General features: G+C 35.9%; 1 protein-coding gene across 1 annotated transcript; it reads left to right on the top strand.

Annotated features, from left to right (window-relative positions):
* The first annotated feature begins 1,302 nt into the window (after positions 1-1,302).
* LOC111502631 (27 kDa hemolymph glycoprotein) lies at positions 1,303-25,071 on the top strand. Its single transcript, XM_023156749.2, has 5 exons — positions 1,303-1,613; positions 16,579-16,763; positions 18,941-19,217; positions 20,664-20,817; positions 24,127-25,071. Exons 1-5 carry the CDS (start codon positions 1,577-1,579, stop codon positions 24,362-24,364), a joined length of 891 nt encoding a protein of 296 aa, XP_023012517.2. The 5' UTR covers positions 1,303-1,576; the 3' UTR covers positions 24,365-25,071.
* Positions 25,072-25,661: the final 590 nt, after the last annotated feature.

The following is a 25,661-nucleotide window of genomic DNA, read 5'->3' on the forward strand; positions in this document are numbered from 1 at the left end:
GGAATTATATACCTACATGTAATTTTTTTGTGATATCGAAGAATATGTCAACTTATTATATATATATATATATATATATATATATATATATATATATATATATATATATATATATATATATATATATATATATATATAAATGTGTATCTGTCTGTCTGTTTTAAAATCTGTTTTTCCGTTAATCAGCTGCCGCCCCCATACGAACGACAACTCTCAGAAGTTGAGAAACTTGTGCGAGCTAAGGACTAACGAGGTCTTACCTTTTAACGTGTGATTCCTAACACGGTTGCAGAATCATTCCAGCTTCAACCAGATAAATTCTCTCGAGAAAAATATCTGGTCGAGGCGCGAATCGAACACACGACCTTCCGATCGTGAGTCGGACGCACTACCACCGCGGCCAGTTCCACAATATATATATATATATATATATATATATATATATATATATATATATATATATATATATATATATATATATATATAATCAAAAGGTTATAAAAATATAATTGACATATTTTTATCCATTTTTTACTAATTTTGAAAAGGTGTTTAGCAATCTATTGATTTGATCATCTCCTATGTGTCAAAAATATCCAAATGAAATTAAGATAATTTGGTGATGTCTAACAATATCTTTTAAAATATTTATATATACTAATACATATGATAATATGTATATGCTCGGAATACATGGTTTCTGAACGCAAAGATCTCTCATCTTTAGGAGTAGTCATTGGATAATGATACTTTCTCGCTTTTTCGAATGTTAAAGAGATTCGGAAAACTGCCTTGCCAGCAAATCCTCATATAATAATTATAATCATATGTACCCGAGTAATTATTTGAAATATTATATTTCAGGAACCAGAAGTTATTGAGAATTTTATATTATCTGTTTTGAGATATGAAAAAATGCATCATAAGGCATTAGAGTGTCAGACGCCTATTATTATTATTATCATAAGTAGTATTGGGACGCGGTGGTGAAAAACCAAATAATACTTTCACAAGTAGCTTTCTGGTAATGTTTTTGAGTTCCAAATAACCAGTGTTTATGATACTAGCAAACATTGAGTCAGTTTGTTTTAACAACATTATTACATATTTGGGAAAACTAGTAGTGTCCATATCAATCTCTTCATACATATGAACTTTGCTTATGTTCATAAAATGTTTAATGGAAAGTTACTGATCTTCCTAAAACAATCGAATAAAAAATCCTCATTACGACCCTGCCTATTTCCTTCTTTATCGTATCGGGGCAGGGGCATAGATACACCTCTGCGTATGATAAATGAATCTCAAAGTCCTTTGATTGTCTCTTGCCGCGTTCAGATGATAGTATAGCCAGTTCAATGAAATATTCTCGTTTGTAGACTTGTTGAAGTAATCGTAGAACGTAAATACTAGTGACATTTCATTCCATTATCCATTCCAGTATATACTGAGTATCTAATTATTCCTTTGCTGTCTTGTTTCACCTTCCTAACCTATAAACTTTCTAGTTTTTTCATATTTCACTTCTCACCTGCAACCTGTTTTGTTTATTCTGCACAAGTGATTGAAAACGAAAATGATGAAACAGGCTGTGATAATTTTGGTGCTGTTAGGTAAGTTAACTGAAAGGTTTAAACATTTAAGTGGTATTAAAAGTATCCACTTAATTTTTGACCATTTTTTATCTGATAGTCATTTAATATCTGCTTTCTTCATCAGTGTATATCTACCATCATTTCAAAAGAATGTCAACTCCCAATTTAATATACCTATACCAATTAGGTGTGAATAAATATTTATCAGTGCAGAAACAATTCGAGAAACGTCGAAACAAAAACGAAAGCAAAAACCTGATAAGTACGTACTCTTGTACTTTGAAGTGATCTTGAATTTTAAATATCAAATTCCAGACTATTGTTTCAAGTATCAAGGTTCTGTGTTGAAATAAATAGAATTATTCCTAATTAGTTCATAGGCAATTAAGTACGATATGTTATCATTGAATTACTCATTTGTTATTAACCTACAGGTAGTTCTGAATATCGTTGTCCAATTGGATCTTAAAATTTAAATTGAAAATTCAAAAACATTTATGAAGAAGGGCTTTAGTGGCGAATAAAAGTTGGCAAATATCTGCCTGAATATGTTAACTGGATATCTACTTGCTTTTGACATAAAATTCAACGACAGACATTTTTCACTCCCGTTCTCATTATTTCATTCACGACTCTTAAGTAAGATTAATTTTTTCGGTGACAAATTTAACTCTGTTTTTGTTTCACACATTAATAAAATATTCATATTGAAACATTGATTGAATTGAACTGGCAGATACTTGATGAAAATCCATATTAATACAGTTTATTGTATGATTTTCACTATGAAAGGTTTTAAAAACCGCGACACTTGTCGCTTATTGAAACTTATTGAAACTTTTCCTGAAATTGTGAACTTTTTTATTTCATACTTGTGGGAATGTACCTACTGAATACTAGTACCTATTAAATACTAGTTCTGAATATGAAAAAATCATGCCCATTTTACAAACAAAAGTCTACAGAAGTATCTGCTGGGTGAATTTAGGGTTAGGAAGTCTAAAAATATTCTGTTTCTGAGGAATTTTTCTGTGCAATCAATAACAATAAAAATCTCTTGTATGGGAAAACACAACCAATTCAAACCCAACTGTTCCATATTGTTTTTAGCCCGAATTACACAAATGTTATTAGAAAGTGGCAGGCTATTGTTGGTATAAATACTTCAATTTGTCTGAACAACAATAAAAAATGAAATGAGCCTACTTTTGTTGAGACAGTTTCAAGCTTGATTTCACTTTTTCATCTGAAAATCGACATTTGTTTTCCCTGTTGCAACCCGACTTACCCTCCAAGTATTGCAAAACAGTTAGACCTATAACATTCATTCATTTGTACCCAATATAGTCCAAAATATTTGAAATAAATGAATAATATATTGATTCCATTTCAAATCAGTCTAAAACGTGAATGCTTGGCAGGTGAAAACACCTGAAAAAATTATTCAACTAACACTTTATTATGATATTTCGACTGAATAGTTTGCAAAACCGCAACACATGTTTTATTACACATTAGCTTCCTCAGGCGTGTTCCTACTGATTATTAACAATACGATGGCTTCCTCAAGCGTGTTCGTACTAAGTACAAACAATACAATAGCTTCCTCTGGCGTGTTCGTACTAAGTACGAACAATACAATAGCTTCCTCAGGCCTGTTATTACTAATTAGGAACACACCTGAAGTAGGCATTATATACTTCCATTATACAATAGCTCCCTCAAGAGTTTTCACACTGAGTATCAACAATACAGTAGCTTCCTCAGGCGTATTCATACTGAGTATTAACAATACAATAGCTTCCTCAGGTGTGTCCATACTAAGTATCAACAATACAATAGCTTCCTCAGGCGTGTTCGTACTAAGTACGAACAATACAATAGCTTCCTCAGGCGTGTTCATACTGAGTACGAACAATACAATAGCTTCCTCAGGCTTGTTCATATTAATTAGGAACACACCTGAAGTAGGCATTATATACTTCCACTGTACAATAGCTCCCTCAGGAGTTTTCACACTGAGTATTAACAATACAATAGCTTCCTCAGGCGTGTTCATACTGAGTATGAACAATACAATGGCTTCCTTGGGCGTGTTCATACTGAGTATAAACAATACAATAGCTTCCTCAGGCGTGTTCATACTAAGTACAAACAATACAATAGCTTCATCAGGCTTGTTGTTCATACTAATTAGGAACACACCCGAGGAAAACATTATATACTTCCATTATACAATAGCTCCCTCAGGAGTGTTCCTACTGAGTATTAACATTACAAAAGCTTCCATAGGCGTGTTGTTCATATCGATCAAAAGAAGCTTACAATAGCTTCCTCAGGAGTGTTCATACTGAATATGAACTCGCTCTAATTTCATTATACAATGGCTTACTGAAGGGTGTTTATACTGAATATGAACAATACAATAGCTTCCTATTGTATAATGAAACGCTTGTCGTCTCACAATAAAGTGTTACTTTATTACGTTATAGTACTTATCACGTATTGGCCAATTCCATTATATACTTGAAAAAATTATTCACGTTCCACATATAGAAAATAATAAGAAAAAGTGGCTTTGGATAGTCCGCAGGTATCAGAAAATAGTGCAAGTATAATCATCAATGCATATAGGTTAGGTCTAAAGTGAGTGGGTCTATTCTACCCTCCACCGTAACCCGCAAGTTTTTATTGTGGCTCACACCTATTCACACCTGACCAAATGAACCCAGCTTCCTAACGAAGCCGATTAGTTTGTATGGTGAGTGGTCTTTCAGATCAGATGGTAAGAGTACAGCTCTGCTGAACTCTAAAAATATGATTCGGTTCCCAGCGGGGCATGCACAAAGTATATGCTCTGCTGTTTCATCATTTTCCAAACAGAGACGACACACACTGTCTTCCGACAGTCCGAGTCTCTGCATATGATGATTCAGATGACAGTGTCCTGTACGAAGGCCTGTTAGACATCGTAGTTCATTCCTTCTGTAGTCCAACAACTGTTTGGTATCAAGCTTCGAAGGGTGAATAAACGCCTTGGAGTGAGCCAATCCTGGAAGATTCTGCCAGAAATTCATAAATCTTCTTGCCAACGGTGTTCAATCTTTGTTTGGCAAAGCCTAAAGCGATGCCAATGACAGGTTCTGGTCCGATGAAGCTGCTTGCAGCACCTTTCTTTGCAAGAGAGTCAGCAGCCTCATTGCCTTCCAGGCCAATCTGCTAAGTCTTTCTATCAAGGAGAGTCGTTTTTGACAATTTGCTACCAATTTAGACGTTGCTCGGTAGGAGCCAAGAGCTTCCAAACGCCGCTTGACTGTCCGAGAATATTTTTATTGACTTGTGAATGACATACAAATATAGTAAAATACGAGTAAAATTCAATATATATATATATATATATATATATATATATATATATATATATATATATATATATATAACTATAACAGATCGCTGTCTGTTGGTCTGTACACTTATCTAAAAAACCGGGCATCAAGTTTTTAGTTGTTCGACGTTACAGCTACGGGTTCGAATATGTCGATAGTTTGAATCAAGACATTTTCAAAAAGTGGAAAGGATGGCTTCAGCGAGGTTTCTATCTGCTTACTTCTCAGATAGTGACACGCTTTCATAGTTTTGTGATTTGTTGCCGGGGTCTCCATCCGCCTACTCCCCAGCTGGTCTTCGCAAGGGTCCTAATCTACCTAGTCCCAAAGTCCCAAGAGAGGACTGGTTCTCCTCTCCTATCCCTGGACAGGTGGAGAGGCGGACTGGTAGTGGGAACTAAGGTGGGGGAAACTTGGGTGGGGTTGATAGTAGGAACGAGGGCGTGTCTTGCAGAAGCGAGGTGTGTAATGTGTGATGTGGGGTCTCCCTGTTCGTTGAAGCAGTTGGGACTTTTTGAAGTGATAACTACTCATGGGAGGGTAAACCGCTTCGTTACCTAACGCGTTAAAGCGCCAGTCTGTCTGGCTTCCCTTTCTCTCATGCATACCTCAGCGGAAGGCAGGCTCCTCCTCTCTCGTCGGACAGACGCTCAGTGTTTACTGTAGAGATAGTGTAGATCAGGGGTGGCCAACTTGATTAGACATAAGATCTACTGTTTACTGATGAAACCCTGTGCGATCTACCACTTACATACTTCTTGAAATCTTAAATGAAACAGCATGTGTTTAGTACACAATCATAAAATATTTTTTATTGGACAGTCTTAGGAGTCTCTTTCGTATCACGAAAGAGACTCCTAAGACTGTCCTAAGACCTTAAATTTACTCAATACTTTGGAATGGAAGTCTGAGTTGATGATGTTTAATCAACATTTATAGGTCCTATCTATATATTACTATGAGCATTGCGTCACAGTATCTTCCACTAGTTTAGCATAATCTGGTTTGTAGTTTGAAATTGCCAACCTTAAAGAATCCGAAGTATGAGCGTCTGTCAAATGAGAACGGTGTTTACTTTTTGTTTGTTTTAAGTAGGAAAATGCTGACTCACATAAATATGTTGAACCAAAACACGAATGAAGTTGTTTAACACATTTCTTCAAATTTGGATATTTTTCATTGGAGACCAATGCCCAGAAATCTTGACCTGAGAATGATCTTGCTTTTAGAAATATGTCGCAGCGCAGAGTAATAATTTCGTTTTGTAACATAATGTGCCCTATTTGAATTATATCTGCGAATTTTGTAGCCAATTCATAGATATCACTATGATCAATGTAATCATTAAACGGATAACTGATGAATTGAACCAATTTCTCAATTTTTTTGAAATCACTAAAGCGAATTTCGAAGTCTGCTATCACTGCCCTAATTTCTGTCGTGTACTTCTCAAAAATGAAATTGTAGGTAGAATGTTTTTCCTTATGGCCCTTGATGTTTAGAAATTGTTCAAATTTTGTCTTCTCTATGTCAACTATCATAGACGCTGTTTGACTTTGAAATGCTGCAATAGAACTCATCATTTCTGTTAATGTTTTATTCTTGCCTTGTAGATTCAGATTTAATGTACTCAGTTTTCTAATAAAATCGGCAAGAAAACTAAATCACATTGCCAGTCTAAATCACGTTGCGCAGTCTGGTCTATTTATTTATATTTTTTGCCTTTCCACGATCGACTGGACTAATGGTCGCGATCGACCGGTTGGCCACCCCTGGTGTAGATATTCTTTCATTATGTTAAACTGTGTATGTACATTATTAGTATCATCATGTTTTGTTACAACAGTAACAATTGGCTTATGGTGGCTATATGTACATACACAAAATAATCATTACAAGATTTTAATAATAAATCACCTTCCTTTACATTATCACATTAATATACATAATATTTAAGTAATAACCCAAGTTTTTCTCAAATCAAACAATTTCAATATTAAATACCTAGTTCAAATTAGATTAGTTTAAGTTATCACTTCTGTCGGGCGTCCCGAGACGCACACGTTTTTTTAAATTTCAAAAGCTTCGCGGATTATCATGACTCGACGAGTTTTTTCGGCGGCAATGGTTTTGGTGTTTCCGAAGATTATTGTTTCAAGATGATGTATGAAAACGGGTGAGGCTGGATTTAATTTACGGACGGCAAGCTCGTGTTCATATGCCCTGTTAGAGACTCTTCTGTTGGTCTGGCCGATATAAGTTCTGGAGCAAATGGAGCATGGTATTTCGTATATGTATTTTGCATTATTGAGTACCGTGTGCGTCAGGTGTTCGTAGAAAAATGTTCCACCAGCTTCAAACTTACAACAACCAGACCAACAGAAGAATCTCCAACAAGAGTCCCACTTGTCTCCACGTGAATGAAATAGCAGCTAGTCTAGGTTAGGTTAGGTCCCAAGTGAGTGGGTCTGTTCGACCTCCACCGCAACCCGCAGGGGTTTATTGTGGCTTACACCTATTCACACTCGACCAAATGAACCCAGCTTCTTAACGAAGCCGATTAGTTTGTAACGTGAGTGGTCTTTCAGGTCAGATGGTGAGTGTACGGCTCTGCCGAACTCTAAAAACCTGATTCCGTCCACAGCGGGACAGGCACAAAGTGTGTGCTCTGCTGCTTCATCATTTTCCAAACAGAGGCGACACACACTGTTTTCCGACAGTCCGAGACTTTGCATATGATGATTCAAATGACAGTGATCTGTAAGAAGGCCTGTTAGACATCGTAGTTCGTCCTTACTGTAGTCCAACAACTGTTTGGTATCAAGCTTCGAAGGGTGAATAAACGTCTTGGAGGGAGCAGCTAGTCTAATATATGTGTTATTTTTTTATTGTAATAAACATAATTCATGTGTTGAATAACAATTATTTGTATTCGTTTTATTTTATTTGGTATCAGTGGTCTGTACTTTTGCTGAGACGTTCTGATTGGTCTTCACTGTCACTACGTTGTTCATAATTATTCAGTATTTTATTATTGATCCAATGTTAATGGTACATAGGAAGATAAATAATATTTATTCGTGTTTCCGCCTACAAAAATATTTTGTTTTATCAGTTTTCATGGAAATTTCTGGTAATATCAAATCAAAACCCAAACATTCACACATTGTGTCTGTTGTTTTCATATTTTATGTATATGTTAGTAGGATAACAATAACCTATTCGGTTCTTTCAGTTTCATAACATCCCACACGATAACTTAAACTGTTTTGTCAGTTCATGTTTATTTTAAAAGTTATCATATCTAAGCGAAACAAGGTCAGTTTAACGATAAAGCTCCGGCTGTGATTATGTACAGGGTTGTTGAAAAATGTGGAACAGTGCTCCAGCCCAACCAGCAAAATTGTTTTATAATTTCATGATTCTTCAACAGTTTCATTTTTTTGGAATTGTATAATTACGTCCAAAATGCTAATGGATTATATTAGACGAGCCGTGAACACAATACAGTTGTAGGAAGCGAAGGTGTTTTATAAATTTGTCATAGAAACGTTTATAAAATAAAATAAAAAAAAACGTTATGAAATAGTCACGAAATTATCAGAGAAACGTTTTTACTACTATCTTATAAAACATTTCATATAAAAGTCAATTGTTTTGTAGCATTTTTCTGTGGGGTTTGTATGATCTTTATGAAAATATTTTAAGCTTATTTTATAACTGCTTCCTGTGGCTTCAACGAAATTATTTTATTAGAATTTATAGTACGGTATATTTACTAGAAATCCAAAATAATAAAATAACTGTTATAAAATCAAATTGCTGTCTCCAAGAATAAAATGCAGCATTTAAGAAGGACCAGCTGACATTGATTTTAGAGGTCGTGTAGTTAAGTAAAATTTGTCAGTTTTATTTGACTAGTGTCCCGATAACTATATATCTGATAATGTCGTGTAATATTGGTCACTGGAAAAAAATTAAGAAAAGTGGTTCGTTTTAGACGAAGACTCACGTAACCTAATGCTTCAATTTTGCTCTTGCTAAAAACAGAAAAAGGTTATTAATGATTAAAATCCGTCGATTTAAGTACCCTCAAATCATTAGCTCAAAACTCCTTCAAAATTCAACCGTTATAATCGATGGAAGAAGCTTTTTACCCATTACATCCCGATAGATAATATTTATCCAAACTATAGAAATCCTATCTTTATACAAGCATTTTTGTAGAAATCTATAGCTTTAAAAGTAGTCCGACTCTGCCGCAATACCACCACTCCTAGAAGTGTTTCTTAACAGTTTTATAGGGGTAACATAGGTTGCCTTTTATGTTTCGGGATTTGGCAACCCTAGTGTTGCAATCTGGCAACTGACAGCTCTATCGTAAAGTTGGACATTTTTGAGCTTATACGTACTCAGAACGTTTCGACATACGTGCGTTAATTGTGTTGTTTACAGTAACTTAAAAAATCAGCGCCGCCCAAAAATGGAAATATATCGAAAATAAATAGAAAACATTTTCGTGCGATTATTTTTAAAAACTTTCGACGTGGATTAACTCAGCAGTGCATGGATGAACTTAATTCAATTTTTCACCACGACAATGCGAGCTCTTACACATCGGCTCAAACAACTGCATTTTTGAGCACCCAAAACATCGATTAGATGAGTCATCCGCCGTATAGTCCTGACTTGGCACCGAATGACTTCTTTTTATTCCCGCACGTAAAAAACAAACTGAGAGGTCAACGTTTGTAATAGGCTTTACAAAATATTGTTACGTTTTCCCCGTGGGTTTATCAATAATTGACTACTGTCTAATAATCAATCTTAACTTTATTTCACTTTCAATACAACAAAACACTTTAACTTAAACTTCAACTATCATTCAAATGTTTATCGCCTTATTAGATCGCTCCGCGTACCGCACTGTCACTTCCATTTGACTGTCTGGATAGGCAAGTGGCTCGTGCTTATATTCGGCAATTTGATAGAATTCCTCGGAATTCCATCAAAGCCGGTAACATTATTCTCGTCACATCTAGAACGGCCCCCCATGCCCCCTGGGTTGAGTTCCCCGAGATAAAATCTTCCCCACACGGTTACTGTGTGCAGAAGCAAGAATCTCGTCCATCCACCCCCACTCATCTCTCTGTGGACCTCAACCTGCTGATGGGCACTTCAGCAAGATTGACATCTGACCTACTGCTGTCGAAAGTCAACCTTTAGGTGCTTGTACTTTCTTCATCTGTTATTTTTATTTATCGTGACTTTTCGGAATGTAATTTTTGCATAGGGTCCCCGTAAACTAACCGGAGACAAGTGTCTGTTGGACGTGAAGTAGTGTTTGTTTGTGTATCTGAAAAAGAAGTGAGTGTTAGGTCTATTTATACGGTTTTTATACTTACCGAAGCCGCCTGACAGCGACTCTCCTGAGTGGTCTGTGTTCTGCTTTGTTGACCTCTTGTGTCTCTTTCTCGGAATCTAGGGTCTTCCCTGTTGAGCGCTTCATGTAGATCACGCAGCGATGGATTTGTATGTGATCGATCTCTTTCGAACACGTTTTCGGCGTGTTCTCTCATATACGCGTCTACGTAGTAGATGTTCAGGTCCAGGTCCCGGTATTGAATCTACTTGGTAGGCATGATCAGATCTTTAAAACTACGCAACGGATTTTGATGCGGGTTTTTCAATAGGTAGAGTGATTCAAGAGGAAAGTATATATGCTAACTGGTACATATGCAGCATCCTTGAAGAGCATGTTTTACCTTACGGCAGCTTCATTGGTTACGACAATTTCGTGCTAATGTTCGTGCACATGCTGCAAGAACAGTCACTCAATAACTTGAGTTGTTGGATTGAGGCAGTGGAGTGGCCACCAATCAGTCCCGACACAAATCCCATAGAACATATTTGGGGCATCCTAAAAAGACATATACGAGCACGAAATCCAGCTCCTAACTCAATTGCAGAATCAAGAATTGCTGTACAAGAAGAATGTAATCGAATTTCACAAGAAACCATCAAACACCTTTTGCGTAGTATGCCCAGGAGGATGTAGGCTATGGTTAGAGCTAGGGAAGGAAATACTAAGTACTGAACTGTTATTATATTGCATCAAAGAACTTTCATTTTGTCGTCATTGTTGCTTGTTCTGATTAAATATTATTATCAAAACTAGTCTATTCCATTACTTCTCCTATAAGTGGGTTATAAAGTTTCAATATCTGGATTATTTGGCAATTAATATACGTTGAATACTTCAGTATATACCAATTAGTAATGAAAACTGCATAAAGATTCAGACAAATGAAAATAAACATGAAATCAATATTTTTGTCTGTGATTGTATATAGAGAAACATTGATAATATAAGAGGTTTCTAATGTAAATATACACATTTTTTTCCGCTTACATTGCAAACGCTGGCTGAACCCTACGAGATGGATAAAAATAATGTACTACAGTATTGTCTTTGAAAAGGTCTACAAAAAAGTCCACGATGGTATATGTCTATCTCTTAGAAATAACCCACAATAACCATTGTTTATCCTTTACTTTTTTACGAAGCGATTTCAAGCGATACATCATTAATCCTTATCCAATTAAGTACCATAAATACATTGTGCATTTAATATAGATCAATATGGCCCTTTACGGCGTATAATTTAAATGAATGTTTTCGAAGATATTACAGATTTAAAACACAGGGACATAGCGGTGGCGGCGGTACCAGCTGGGGGGGCGGACAATTGGGAGGAAGAATATTTTGTTGTACCTAACAAACACAGTTCAACGTTTGTTTGAAGGTGATTGACAATGTTTCGTGATGAGTTTCACTAGTTCGGACTTCCATTGTCTACTATATAAAATGATTTGAAATCCCTGAAACAAGTAAAAGAGAATAATTAAAATCCGGTAACACTATCCGTAGCAGCCTCACGAAAACCAGGCCCCCAAACGCGGACTGCGATTCCAAGAATTGCATTTACCGGATACCCTGTGAGGGCGGAACATCCTATATTGGTGAAACTAAGAGGCCGTTGAATGTTCGCATTGCCGAGCACAAGAAGCACACACAGCGAGGAGAAACCAGCAAATCAGGAATAGCAGACCATGTTTGGACCCATCAACACAACATCGAGTGGTCCCAAGCTGAGATCTTGCACAGAGAGGAACATTGGTTCAGAAGAAAATTCAAGGAAGCCGCATACATGTTGTCCAACAACGTATTCAGCCAGGCCAGCGTAGATATACGAAACATATGGAAACCCATCATCAAACGAAAAATGACCAACTCCCGCCAAAACGGTCATCTCTCACGGAATCAGCGAAGCGGAAAATGGAAAGTAGAGAAAGTGAAAGTATTTCAACGACCTATAAAATAGTCATCTCTCGGAGGAATCAGTCCAGTCATCACCCGAAGATGATTGTAGATACCAACAATCGAAACGTCGTGAACTAACGTGACTTGGAATCTCTACACTTTTTTATTTTTATTATTTTCTTTTTTCATTCCTTTAATTTTTATTTATTCAATTATTGTATTTTTACTTGTAGGTTATTTCACTATCATTTCATTTCAGGTTTATTGTTGCTTAATATAATTGTTATTTTCAACTATTCTTTTTTTTTTTTAATTATTCTCTTTTACTTGTTTCAGGGATTTCAAATCATTTTATATAGTAGACAATGGAAGTCCGAACTAGTGAAACTCAAACACAGTTCAGGTTTGATTTGTTGAGAAAGTGTGATATTAAAAAAATATAATATTATGAGACATTATAATACAAAACACAAGATGTTTAGTGATAGTTTTCCAGTCGGCTCTGCATTGCGAAAAGAAAAGCTATGCGTCTTGAAAAAGTCGTTACAGTAGCAGCAAAATATTACGTCAGTTTCAATGTCACAAGATGTAAGTGACGAGAGCGTCCTATGAAATTCGTTATTTACTAGGAAAATATATGAAACCATTTAGTGACGCTGAAATTGTGAAGGAGTGTTTTATAAATGCTTCAAATATATTATTTGAAAAGTTAAGCAACAAACCACAAATAATATCATAAATCAGGAAACTGCAGCTCTCAGATTCCACCTGCGTTACACGACTTGAAGAATTGTAAATATTTCAGAAATTGAAAATAGTTTGCGTCAATGTCAATCATCACATTAATTTTTAAATAAATGGTTTATTTTTACAGTTGCGTTTTATTGTATTTTACATACAACGTCTACTCCAATAACGCAAAACCTGAAAGTAGTTTGTTCAGTTCCGTTTTAATATTGCGGCCCGCAAGGTCTAGCAGTAGCGACTATGTGGCCCAAGGGTAAAAAAGGTTGAGTACCGCTGTTCTAGAGCCTGCCTTAAGTGTCTTTAGCCTTTAGTTACGTATACCGCCAGATGGCAGTGCGATTTCGCCCGATGAAATAAATACAAACTCCTCCCTAATTCTAACTTGACCAGGCCGGGGCATTCCAGGGCCGAACTTTATTCGCCGACGTGTTCGTTCTTCCAAATTACATTTTAGATTAAAACATGTTCGTTTTCGTGTTGATCTCAAAGTTTGCACGAAAATTGCAGATTATTTGAAAATTATGAATCTTTTATCAAAATTGATAAATTCAAGATGCGGACGAGATTTGTGATTAGGGCCCGATTTGACTTGCTATAAGGAAGTTTTCGGGGTCAGAGATTATGAATCTTTTGTCAAACTTAACGAATTCAAGATAACGGTTCCAAGATATCGAACGAGATATGATATTATGGTACGAATCGATTTGAAATTAGTATGTGGATTTTTTTGGGCTCGTAGAGTATAAATGTATTGTCAAAATTAATGAATTCAAGGTGACGGACAAGTTGTGTTATCCGATTCATATTTGGTACAATGGGGTTTTTGGGGTCGCACATTATGAATCTTTAGTTAAAATTAATGAATTCAAGATGGCGGCTTCAAGATGTCTGACGAGTATTGTGATTATGGACCGATTCGATTTAAAATTGGTATTTTGTAGTCTCCAGGCGTGATTTTTTTCTATTGAATTTCGGAAATTCAAGAGGGCGAACTAGTTTTGTGATATCTGGTCGGGCTTTAAGGTTCGAAGATAGTTATTTTTCTGTTGGAATTCAGAAATTCGAGATGGCAAACGAGTTTTGTTATTAATTGTGAAATTATATATAACACTGGTATTTTGAGGTTGAAGATAATGAGTTTTTCATCAAATTTCAAGAATTAAAAATAGCAGCATAAAGATGGCTATGGGTTATTTTGTGATTTATAGTCGTGTTCTGTTCAAAATTTATTTTTTCGAAAACATGAGCAGGGTGTTCAGAAAATCAGATGATATTTTGGGAAAGAAAGTTTTTGGCTTTCTACTACTCCATCTGATACAAAAAAAAGGGATGAGAGTATCAGATGGAGTAGTAGAAAGCCAAAAACTTTCTTTACCAAAAAATTAATCACTCCTAAAAATATAACCCCTTCAATTCAAATCAGATGATACTTATGAATAAAAAATTGAGAAATCAAGTATCAGAAAAGATTTTATGATTCATAGTCGGATCCTCAAAAATAATTCATCTAGGGCTCTCCGGGGTAAATTACTCATATTTTTCCTCAAAATTAATTCATACTGCCAGATATATTTTTAAAATTGAATGATTTTAATATATTTTGCAGGAAAGGTCCACAGTTTAAATAATATGTCTGATTCCATATAAAGGGTTAGACAATATAAGTCAATACCAATCGTGAATAATTCAATTCCGCTGATGTGTATGCAACTGTTGAAAATAAATGAAATCCAACAATGTTTTGCTACCAATTTTGATTGTAATCAAATCAAAAATAACGAAATTCGTCCAACATTCTAGAGCCTCCATCTTAGTATTTCTTAATATGAAAATATCATGAAGTTTTGTCCCTAGTAATGAATACCTGTAAAATTTCAAGCCGATCGGAAGATATTAGACTTGCAAGATTTGATACAAACGTGTACACACGCAAACATACAGATAGGTAAGTTGAAAACTATCTGGTTATTGTAGAAATTTCAATATTTCAATCTTTCGTTCGGTCAGAATAACTTTTATCTTTTCCTATTCCCAATCCGACCCTGTGCTATATTTTACAATGGCTCTATGATAATCTCTCTCTCCCTCACCAGACGTGTGGGAGGAGCTACCTGTCGGGCGTGTCATTTGAAAGAAATGCATCTACTATTCTGACTTCAGATTCAAAAGTAATAATTAGTTTTCACTAGTCGACGGCTGAAGCAAAACTTTATTAGTTGACTTTGATGAAATTTGATATTTCCCATTTCGAAAGGCATAATGCAAGGAAATCAAATTCGTATAAATAACACATTCTTATTAAATTAATAACAAAATAAAGGAAACATTAAAAAGAAAAATGAGAAAGTCGTTTAACTGAGAAAATGATAGGCTTCAATACCGAAATGGAATAACACCAAAATATTCGTTAGTTTTGATGGTGGAATTGAAGAAAAATGCCCAAAAATAAGAGAGAGAATACTTTTTATTCATCTAATATTCGAAAAATTTTTTTTTTATTATTTTTCCTTCATACACTCATACAATCTTTCCTCAATCAAAATAAGAAAAATCGTTTCTGACTCCTTTTTTTTCAGGGATGAAGACCCTTAACAAGCAACTCAATTTTTCCTCGTCCATTTTCATAGGTACCGGCTGACACTGCTGTCATCAACTGATGGAATAGCAAAACAGAGAGATACTTTCGGACAAGTTGATGGTGGCAAGCTCTGGCCGGCGACGCGCTCACTTGGCCAGTCCGTCACAGCACGTACCGTTATTTGCCGGACAGGATCGGAGAGCTGGAATCCTTTCCGGCGGCGGACGCTCTTGGCTGTGCCGTGCCGGGCTAGTGGGCGGTTGTTCATTCGTTTTCATTATTCCAATCATATCCGTATTTTGACGGGATGGGCCGTGTTGTGCTGTGCCGGACAAGTGGGCGACAAGCTTAAGACGTGTGTTACACGCTCAGTTTGGCATCAGTTCAGTCCATGACCTTGATCACGAATGAACTGATGACAAACTGATGGACCCATGAACGACATTACTCACCGTCATAATGATGAATGATAGAGTAATATCGTTCATGGATCAGTTTGTCATCAGTTCGTTCCTGATCAAGGTCATGGACTTGATGCCAAACTGAGCGTGTAACACCCGTCTATGATTAGCATAGATCGCACGCTTATATATGTATATTTAGTATCAGCATTGCACCACTGCGGATCCGGGGCGGGTCCCTAGTATTCTTACTATTTCGAACCATCTTCCAGCCTTTGTGGAGCCAGTCCTGTACCGTGTATAATAAATGCTGCAACAACAGTATGCAGTTATGCGCATTTGAGCGTAATCAGTTGGTGTTTACAATTAAAAGTTTATCATTGAAAATTATCACAATTATTTACTGATTATTGCAAGAAATGCAAAATTACTATTGAATTAATAAAATTAAATTTACAATTTTCTCATGAGGTGTCATAGAAGTAACACATTTCATTAGATGATATAGAGGTCTACTCTCGGGTCTACTAAAATATTTTTTCCCCAGGATCTATTTATTGCCAAAACTTGAACAGTTTAGACTTTGATGTCGATTTGAAAGACTTGAAAAATATTGAACTGCAAGACTTGGAGGCGAACGCTACTCATTTACCAGGAGTCCAAGATGTTGAGAAAGTTTTGAGGGATAAATGTGCAAAGAAAGGGGCACCAGATGCCGTGGATTTGATGAAGGTGAGCTTTTTGAGTCCTTTTAAGCTCTGTAGAGAAATGGAAAGAAATGGTGAAATTCAAGGGGAATATGAAGTTGTATCGAAAACAAATTTACATTTCATTATGACCTGAGGTGTTATTACATAATCTTCTGGTTGAGAACATATATCAGGTGGTTGACAATGTTTCATGGCAAATTTCATTAGTTCGGACTTCCATTGTCTAATATGATATAAAATGATTTGTAATCCCGGAAAGAAACAATAGCGGAAAATAACAATTATATTTAGCAAAAAAACCTGAAATGAAATTACATTAAAATAAAATACAAGCAAAACATTGAAAATTGAATAATTAAAAAAATAAAAATTGAAGATTTCAAGTCAAGTTACTTCACGACGTTTCGATTATTAGTATCCACCATCGTCTTCGGGTGATGACTGGACTATCCCTCCGAGAGATGACTATTTATAGGTCATTCGAGTGCTTTCACCTACCTCTTCTTCCCTCTATCCGCTTTATGGTTTAGCAGGAGATGCCTGTTTGGCGGAAGTTGCCGTTTTCCGCTTGATTGTGTGTTGTGACGGCTTCTCTTCGTTGTGGAGTTCCTTCTACATTTTAAAGGAGATGGAAGGTCTTATACTGTTGATGTGCTTCAGGAAAGTGACTAGTTCTGTATTCCCATGGTTCCATATGTCCCAGAACGTCAACGTATCTCAACCAGTGGCCAAAGTTTCTAACCACTCCATATATATTTGTTTGAAGGTGGTTGACAATGTTTCGTGGTGTATTTCATCAGTTCGGGCTTCCATTGTCTAATAGAATATAAATTGATTTGAAAACCCTGAAAAAAACAATTAAAAATTAATAGGATTAACCGAAAATAATAATTTTATTAACCAAAAAACTGAAATTACAGTTATTACCCGAAGACGATTGTGGATACTAACAATCGAAACGTCGTGACATAACTTGGTTTGAAATATTTTAATTTTTATTTTTCTCTTTATGTTAATAATAATTTTTAATTTTTATTTTTCAGCTTTTATTAATATTTCAATTTTTATTTGTTTGGTTATTGCTTGTATGTTATTTCTTTGTAATTCAAGTTTTTTGGTTAATAAAATTGTTATTTTCGGTTAATCCTATTAATTTTTAAATTGTTTTTTTCAGGGTTTTCAAATCAATTTGTATTTTATTAGATAATGGAAGTCCGAACTGATGAAATACACTCCATATATATGTTGGCTATAACTGGTTGAAAGTGGCGATCTCATTGGAAGTCCCTCATCTTGAATTCTTTACTTGGCTTGAAATTTTAATTTTTTTGATTGTTCAATATTAATTTTTTTGCTTGTATTTTATTTCAATGCAATTTCATTTCAGGTTTTTTTTGCTCAATATAATTGTTATTTTCAGCTATTCATTTTAATTTTCAATATTATTAATTATTTTATATCATATTAGATAATGGAAGTCCGAACTGTTGAACAAAAATTTGTTAAAATCTGTTTTTTCCGTTAAACAGTTGTCGCCCCCATATGAACGACAATGGGGAATGCTCCTCAATTTCGGTTATTACAGCAAATGCAAGTTTGAACAAAATAAAGTTGAGTTCAATTCATGAGTTTTTCAAATTCACTTCGAATAGAATAATTTATACGTACCTATATATTCTACTTTAAAAAAGGAAAGTTATCTTTATAAATCAACAATTGAGGCAAAATATAAATTATAGTTCAATACCACCTCCACAAGCCACATAAACAACATTTGTTTTGTTATTTATTTATATAGAGGAAGATAGGTTAGGTGCACAAAATGTCATATGTCACAGAATGTCTCGGAACTCGGGACATAAGTAAACAGAACAGCACGCCTCTGAAATGTCATCTTTGTTTGTCTCATACAGGTAACAGATTCATTGTCCTTTATTAGCTATAACCGATGTTGCCAAATGGTGAAATAGAAACGAATCCTTTTAAATGTTGAATGCATTATTTCATTCCTCTTTTTTTAAGTATTTAAATATTTTTTTAAAGAAAAAGGTTGAAATGATTTTCGTCAGGAGGAACGTTCCCCATTCCCAAAAGGCGAAACTTGGACTAACGAGGCCTTACCTCTTAACGTGTGATTCCTAATGATATTTCATTATTTTCTTACTATTTCTGAACATATTCAAATCGTATAATTTATAGGAAGAACAAATAAACGCCAAACTGTGTGTGGAGGCTTATGTGAATGTCACAGCGGTGCAAGAACAACTGGAAGAAGCAAAAAAAACTGGTTCTATGGATGAAGTGTTTGCAAAATATTGTAAACTTTGGCCAGAAATTTACTCATGCTTCGATAACGCAACCTTGCTGGCTAGGAAATGTATGGACGAAAGGGAGGAAAAGTCATTTAACAAGTCTTTGGAAATTTTGAAGGAACTGAAAGAGTTCTCCTGTTTCAAGGATGGAGATAGATTGGCCAGTAAGTAATTTCAAAAGAACCTGTACTTTTATCATAAAAAGCAGATGCAGTGATTCAATCTTAAATTGATAAAAGTTGTGAATCATTTATTTATCATGCATTAAAATAGGTGGTATATATATACTTGGAATTTATCAGTTTTGTAATCATAATTCCAACATGAAATTCAAGTAGTTTTAATGAAAATTTGCAACATAGAGGATAAAACAATAAACATAATTTTTTATGAATTAATTTGAGTCAACTTTTATTCATTAAAGTTTTCAGTTGGTAACTTTTAGTCAGTATGTTTCAATACTTGCTCCATCAATCTTTGTCTCGATTACGTCACACGCGTCTCTCGCTCTTACACACACATACACATCTTTACATGAAATATTAATTATTTCCCAAATCTAGGTATATGTTCCTATCTTCAACATGATAATGACGATTACAACTTTCCTAACATTCTACGGAAATAAAAAAAAATGCTGTCAAGTATATAAAATGAGTCAATTTCGGTCCCGACAAAACTAACGCTATAAATACCCAACATTCGCAGTTACTTTCAATATCTTACGTTGGTGTAGAGGCTAAGGACAATGTCTACCACGCGGACGTCCTGGGTTCCAATATCATAACTATAAGCTTTTTTTAATTAGAATCACGTGACAAGGGGGCCGAGGGGTGAGGCAGAGTCGCAAGAGGGGCCGATAGGTAAGGCGGAGTACTAAGGGGGCCGAGTTCCATGCTTGAATCGCTACGATACTCGTTCCATCCTGCGTCGATGACGTCACACGTCACACATACCAGTGACGCACGACCTTGAAGTGTGCTCGTGTTCTCTTTGTTCATCTACTTCTTTGATAGCATATGATGACACCAACTTATTTTCCGAGCTATATCAGAGTTATTCTATCCTTTATTAATTGAGAAATAAACACATGGGGCACCCATCATCTCATCTATTCAATATACAACTATATGTCACTGCAATGTATCTCTTCCATATTCCATATCGAATAATAACCTCTCTGCTCAGCTGTTTCCGAATTCATAATTAATATACTCTTGACATACTGTTGCATTTGAGAATTCATCGGTAATCAAATGTCTCAATCTCATCAGATAGGTCAGAGAGTTCTACATCGTAGTAGGACCTAACTTGGAGATAATATTAAGATGCCTAGGCATTGGTGACAACTTTCACTATAATATATAGAAAAAGTTGAACAGTTTACACAAGCCTATTTGTATTATTTCTATCATTATATTTGTTACCTATTTCATCAAACGAAGGACTGTTCAAAATAGAGTTGAAGGGTGGTTCCATATTGAAAATGTTAGAAATACTTTGACATGTAACCACTTGTTGGCACCAAAATAAACATAAATAATGGATTTGATTTACCATGAAACATAAAATATCATTTTCATTATTCCTTAACCTTACCCATATTTCAGTGTTTGTTGCTGAGGGAGGAATAGAGTGTATTGGAGAGAGGAGAGAAGGTGTACAAGAATGTTTCAATAAAACTCTTGGGGGTAGACTTCCAAATAGTGATGATCTGTCAGCCTCCAGCCTGCCAGTATTTCTTTTCTCTGATGAAGATTGCGAGTAAGTATATTGAACAATGAGGTTACTACAGTTGTCAGATGCGACCCCATGGTTGCCAACTGCGGTAAAATAATGACATTTGATAATTTGACATTTGCTAATAAATAAGTAACCTATCTTTCTGAGTTCCTTCTGCATTTTCATTTTTGGGACATAATTGGGACAGACCATATTATATTTATTCATAGCTGATTCTTCATTCCGAAGCCCCAACTTCATATAGGACGACGGGAAATCTCTTTTCGGTCATATTCTGGAAATCAGTTTCTCATTTACCAAAAATGAAAATGCAGAAGGAATTCGGAAAGATTGGTTATTTATTTATTAGCAAATGTTAAACTGTCAAATGTCATTATTTTATCACAGTTGGCAACCATGGGTCACATCACCTAATAAGGTCAATTCAACATATTATAATTTTTTTGCCACATGTAATGAGAGATTTTCAGATTTCAAATGATATTTCATCAGAACCATCATCTCTCAGAGCACCTCTGGACACTAATGCAATATTGAATTCAGTTAATAAAATGAAATATATCTATTATGAAACCAGTTTAACTGTATCAAATATTTGGGAATAATGATTGATAAACATCTGAAGTGGAATGGCCACATCAATTATTGGTTATTGCCAAAATTCAAATATTTGAAACAATATAAAATTAGAGTTGAAATTGGAGACCATTCAAAAATATTTTCTCAAAATGATATATGTATAACAAAAATCAATATTTCAAGACCTAAAAGATATAGGTAGCCTTTATCCTCGCGTTAACTGCGAGGATAAAGGTTATATCTTGAAGTCTCAGCAACAACTGACTGGCGAACCCCTCCCATGCCTCCCTGGGGTTGAGTGCCCTACGATTGAATATCCCCTACACGGTTTCTGTGTAGAAAAGATAGAATATCACTTCACCCTCACCACTCATTTCTGAGTGGACCTCACCTTGTTGCTGGGCACTTCAGCAATATTGACATCTGTCGTCTTTTTGGTCAAAAGTCAGCCTTTAGGTGCTTTTACTTTCTGTCCATTGTGTTTGTTTGTACCTGGCTCTACCGTGTGTAGTTTCTGCATGGGGAGCCCTTACCTAACCGCGAGATAAGTGTGCTTAAATCTCTGTAATTTTATAATGAACATTTTTATATTTACCGGAGCCGCTGGACGGTGAATCTCGTGTATGGTCTTTGATTCTGTTTCGTCGGCTTCATGAGCTTGCCTCTCCCGCGAAATCTGTTGAGCGCAGCATGTAGGTCACGCAACGATGGACTGGCATGTGTCCGAATTCGTTTCGGCGTGGTTCCCCATGAGTGCATCTACATACTGGATGTTAAGGTCCAGGTTCCGGAAGATATATCTGTTTGGCATATATCTTGGAGCGTTTTACGGCCGCCCGCAGGCAGGAGTTCATAAACGTCTGGATATAGCGTCTGTATGGCATACAGGATGATGGAAGTAACGGAGGTATACGATTTGATTTTCAAAACAACACAAATATTTTGAAAATATTGATGAAATCTTTATTGGAATCGATAGAACGATCAATATAATTTAATGTTTGAAGATGATTTCATGCAAATGTTATCCGCGGCTCCGCTTTAGATGGCCCATGCGCAAGGTCCAATTTTGGTACACTCTCTCTAACATATCGACCGGTATTTCACGTATAAATGCTTCAATATTGGCTTCCAGAGCGTCAGTCGTTGCTGGTTTATCCCTGTAGACATGAGCCTTAACATGACCCCACAAGAAATAATCCAAAGGCGTTCAATCACACGATCTAGTCGGTCAATTGACGGGCCCCAAACGTGAGATGAACTGTTCACCAAAGGCGGCTCTTAATTGGGCCATTGTTTCGCGTGCCGTCTTGTTGAAACCACATGTCAGGCATGTCCAATTCTTCCATTTTGAGCAACAAAAAGTCGTCAATCATCACACAGTAGCGCTCGCCATTCACAGTAACGTTCCAGCCATTGTCGTCTTTGAAGAAGTACTGTCCGATGATGCCACCAACCCATAATCCACACCAAACAGTGACTTTTTCGGGATGCATCGGTAGCTCTTGCAATGCTTGTGGCTGGTCTCCACTCCAGATACGGCAATTTTGCTTGTTAACGTATCCATTCAATCAGAAATGAGCCTCGTCGCTGAACACAATTTTTCGATAAAAATGTGGATCTTCCTCCAACTTTGCCAGCGCCCATTCACCAAATGTTAGAGGTTGTGGGAGGTCGTGTGGCTTCAATTCTTGCACCAGCTGTACCTAAAGAGGTTTTACACCCAAATCCTTTCGCAAAATTTTCCACGTAGTGGAGTAACAGAGGCTCAATTACTGCGAACGGCGGAGAATCGACATTTCACGGTCATTACGAACACTGGCGAATACAGCCGCAATATTTTCATTGGTCCTCACTCTACGTATGCGTGTTGGTGGTTCAATGTCCAATAATGTAAACTAGGTTCAAAATTTAGTCACAAGCTTCCGAATAGCTCCCTCAGTAGGCCTACGAAACTGCCCATAAATTGGAAGAAGTACACGATGTACTTTTTTCCCCAAGCATGAATTTTGATAATAAAATTCAATAATTTGCAAGCGTTGTTCATTCGTAAGTCGATTCATGGTTAATAAACTGAACAAGTTTGACAATGACACAAGACACGATTCACGCGTGATCTGTCAAAAACAGTGTGTTAGGAGCGGTTTTGCTTGGAAACCCATGTTACTTCTACTCCCTATGATGGAATAGAAGTTTTGTCGGGCGACTTTCGCCAGCCCTAGCCTCTTCTGGATATGGGACCTGAACGTTAGTTTCCTGTCAAGGGTGACACATAGGTATCTTGCTTTGACAGGCGAACTCTATGTTCAGTCATATTTATAAGTTCAGAGAGTGGTGTGGATGATGGTAGGGCTGATGGAAGGGATGGCGAAGTGTCAAAGCAAATGCTTACTCACATCAGCCTTACCACCATCCACACCATAACCCCACCACCCTCTGAAATCATAAATGCGAGTGAACATGTAACTCACAAGTCAGTCCTTGTCCAGACTTCTAGATTTATTTAGAGCATTAAATGAAAACCGAATTGAAAAGACAAAAAATTGATAATAAAAGTAAACTGAATATAAAACGTTTCAAAATTATCAGTTATATTGATGTTGATGGTGCCAATATTTCCCAAATTTGACATTGTTTCACATCCAGAGCTAACTGTAATGACAAGAGGGGCATTGTCAATCAATGGGGTCGTAAACTCGCATTTTATATATTTAAGACAGTCTGATATGCCTATTTTACATTTTTTTCAAGGGATTTCGACGAGATTCGCCACTGCATTAACACGGAATTGGAGAAATGTAGCGAGAGTACCCCAGCAAATATAGTCGACGCGTTTTTGAAGTTCGTCAAAAAGCAGATGCCCTGCGAAGTTGTGAAGCCTTCTGAGAAACTTCAGGCCTCCAGTAAAGACATCCACAGCTCTTCCAGTAGCATCGTTTCGAGCGCCATTGTCCTGTTTATCACGTCACTAATCGTGAGGTTTTACTAGGAAAAAGCGCAAGTTATGTACTGACTGAACTTTTTTTGTACATATCGTTTTGAAGGTGGAATTCGGGTAGGGTGAAAGTGGAATATGAAACGGCAACGTTATGACATTATGCAAAGAATTGAGAAACTTTTTTGTGGTCCTTATTAAAATGAAAAATTAAATACAATCCGGAGAGAGTCTATGAGAAAATTGTAAACGTTTCGTTTTACTTGTAATGACATTTCTCTAGGTTTACTTTTTATTTTGAAATCAAATTGATCAATATCATATAGTTCATATCACATGAAAGATTTGTTAATTCAATATTGAAGAAAACATCAGAAGGGTTCGTTGTTAGCATATCTTGTTGGGTTCTGTCTCATGGTAATATAGGCTCATTTTTTTGTTCTATTGTTAATTTGTCTCATTGTTATTTAACTGTATGCTGGTCCATATACAATATTTCGTTATGTATGACTCTGTTCCGGTTGTGTAACTTCTTCTGGCTAGTGTGTCTTATATACAATTTGAAGACGTTTTATACTCTTATTTTGCATATGAAATGATGTTTATTATTCTCAAGTTACTCCATCACAAACTGTATCATGACTCAAAGGATTTACAAGTATGAAGTTTTTATATATGTGATAATTGAATGTGGTGTACCTGGTGTATCATTTTTTATCCTATTTCATAAGAGTTTTATAATTATTATATGGATGATTTGAGACGAGTTTTTTTTTACCCATGAGATCAGTATTTAATAAAAATAAATTTGGATTTAGGTAACAAATCGACAACCCAAGCTGTTATGGCTATAGTTGATACAATAATAGAGAATATCGAAAAGGGGCTAGTATCTGCTCTAACTCTATGTAATCTAAGTGAGGCTTTTGGCAGTGCAAATCATGAGCTTCTACTAGGTAAATTGAAATATTACAGGATATGTGGCAGATCTTTAGAGCTAATGAAAAAACCTACTTGTGTGGGAGAAAACAAGTTGTTTATACATCTGGAAGTTCTAGCACATGTAGATCTATTTTGCACGGTGTACCACAAGGGTCTATACTGGGAGGAACGCTTTTTGTGGTATATATTAATGATATTTTTAATTCCTTACTCCCAAGCTTATCTTTTTGCTATGCAGATGATGTATCAACAGTAGAAGGAGACTCAAATGTTAACGACTTAATGGACCTATGTTCTAGAACAGATAATGATGCTGAAACTTGGTTTACTTCAAATTATCTCAAACTAAACAGGGCTAAAACACAGAAAATGATAATATCATCAAATAGACAACTAACGAAGAAGAAAC

This window comes from Leptinotarsa decemlineata, unplaced genomic scaffold (genome assembly GCF_025532065.1).
Source record: "Leptinotarsa decemlineata unplaced genomic scaffold, Ldec_3_MD MMD2_tig00001064_RagTag_RagTag, whole genome shotgun sequence".
NCBI lineage: Eukaryota > Metazoa > Arthropoda > Insecta > Coleoptera > Chrysomelidae > Leptinotarsa > Leptinotarsa decemlineata.

Bases quoted from the DNA above. Each gene is read 5' to 3' on its own strand.
- LOC111502631 (XM_023156749.2), top strand. From the start codon at position 1,577: ATGATGAAACAGGCTGTGATAATTTTGGTGCTGTTAG. The intron at 1,614-16,578 runs GTAAGTTAACTG...TTTTTTCCCCAG, and splicing joins GATAATTTTGGTGCTGTTAG to GATCTATTTATTGCCAAAAC. The intron at 19,218-20,663 runs GTAAGTAATTTC...CCCATATTTCAG, and splicing joins GGATGGAGATAGATTGGCCA to TGTTTGTTGCTGAGGGAGGA.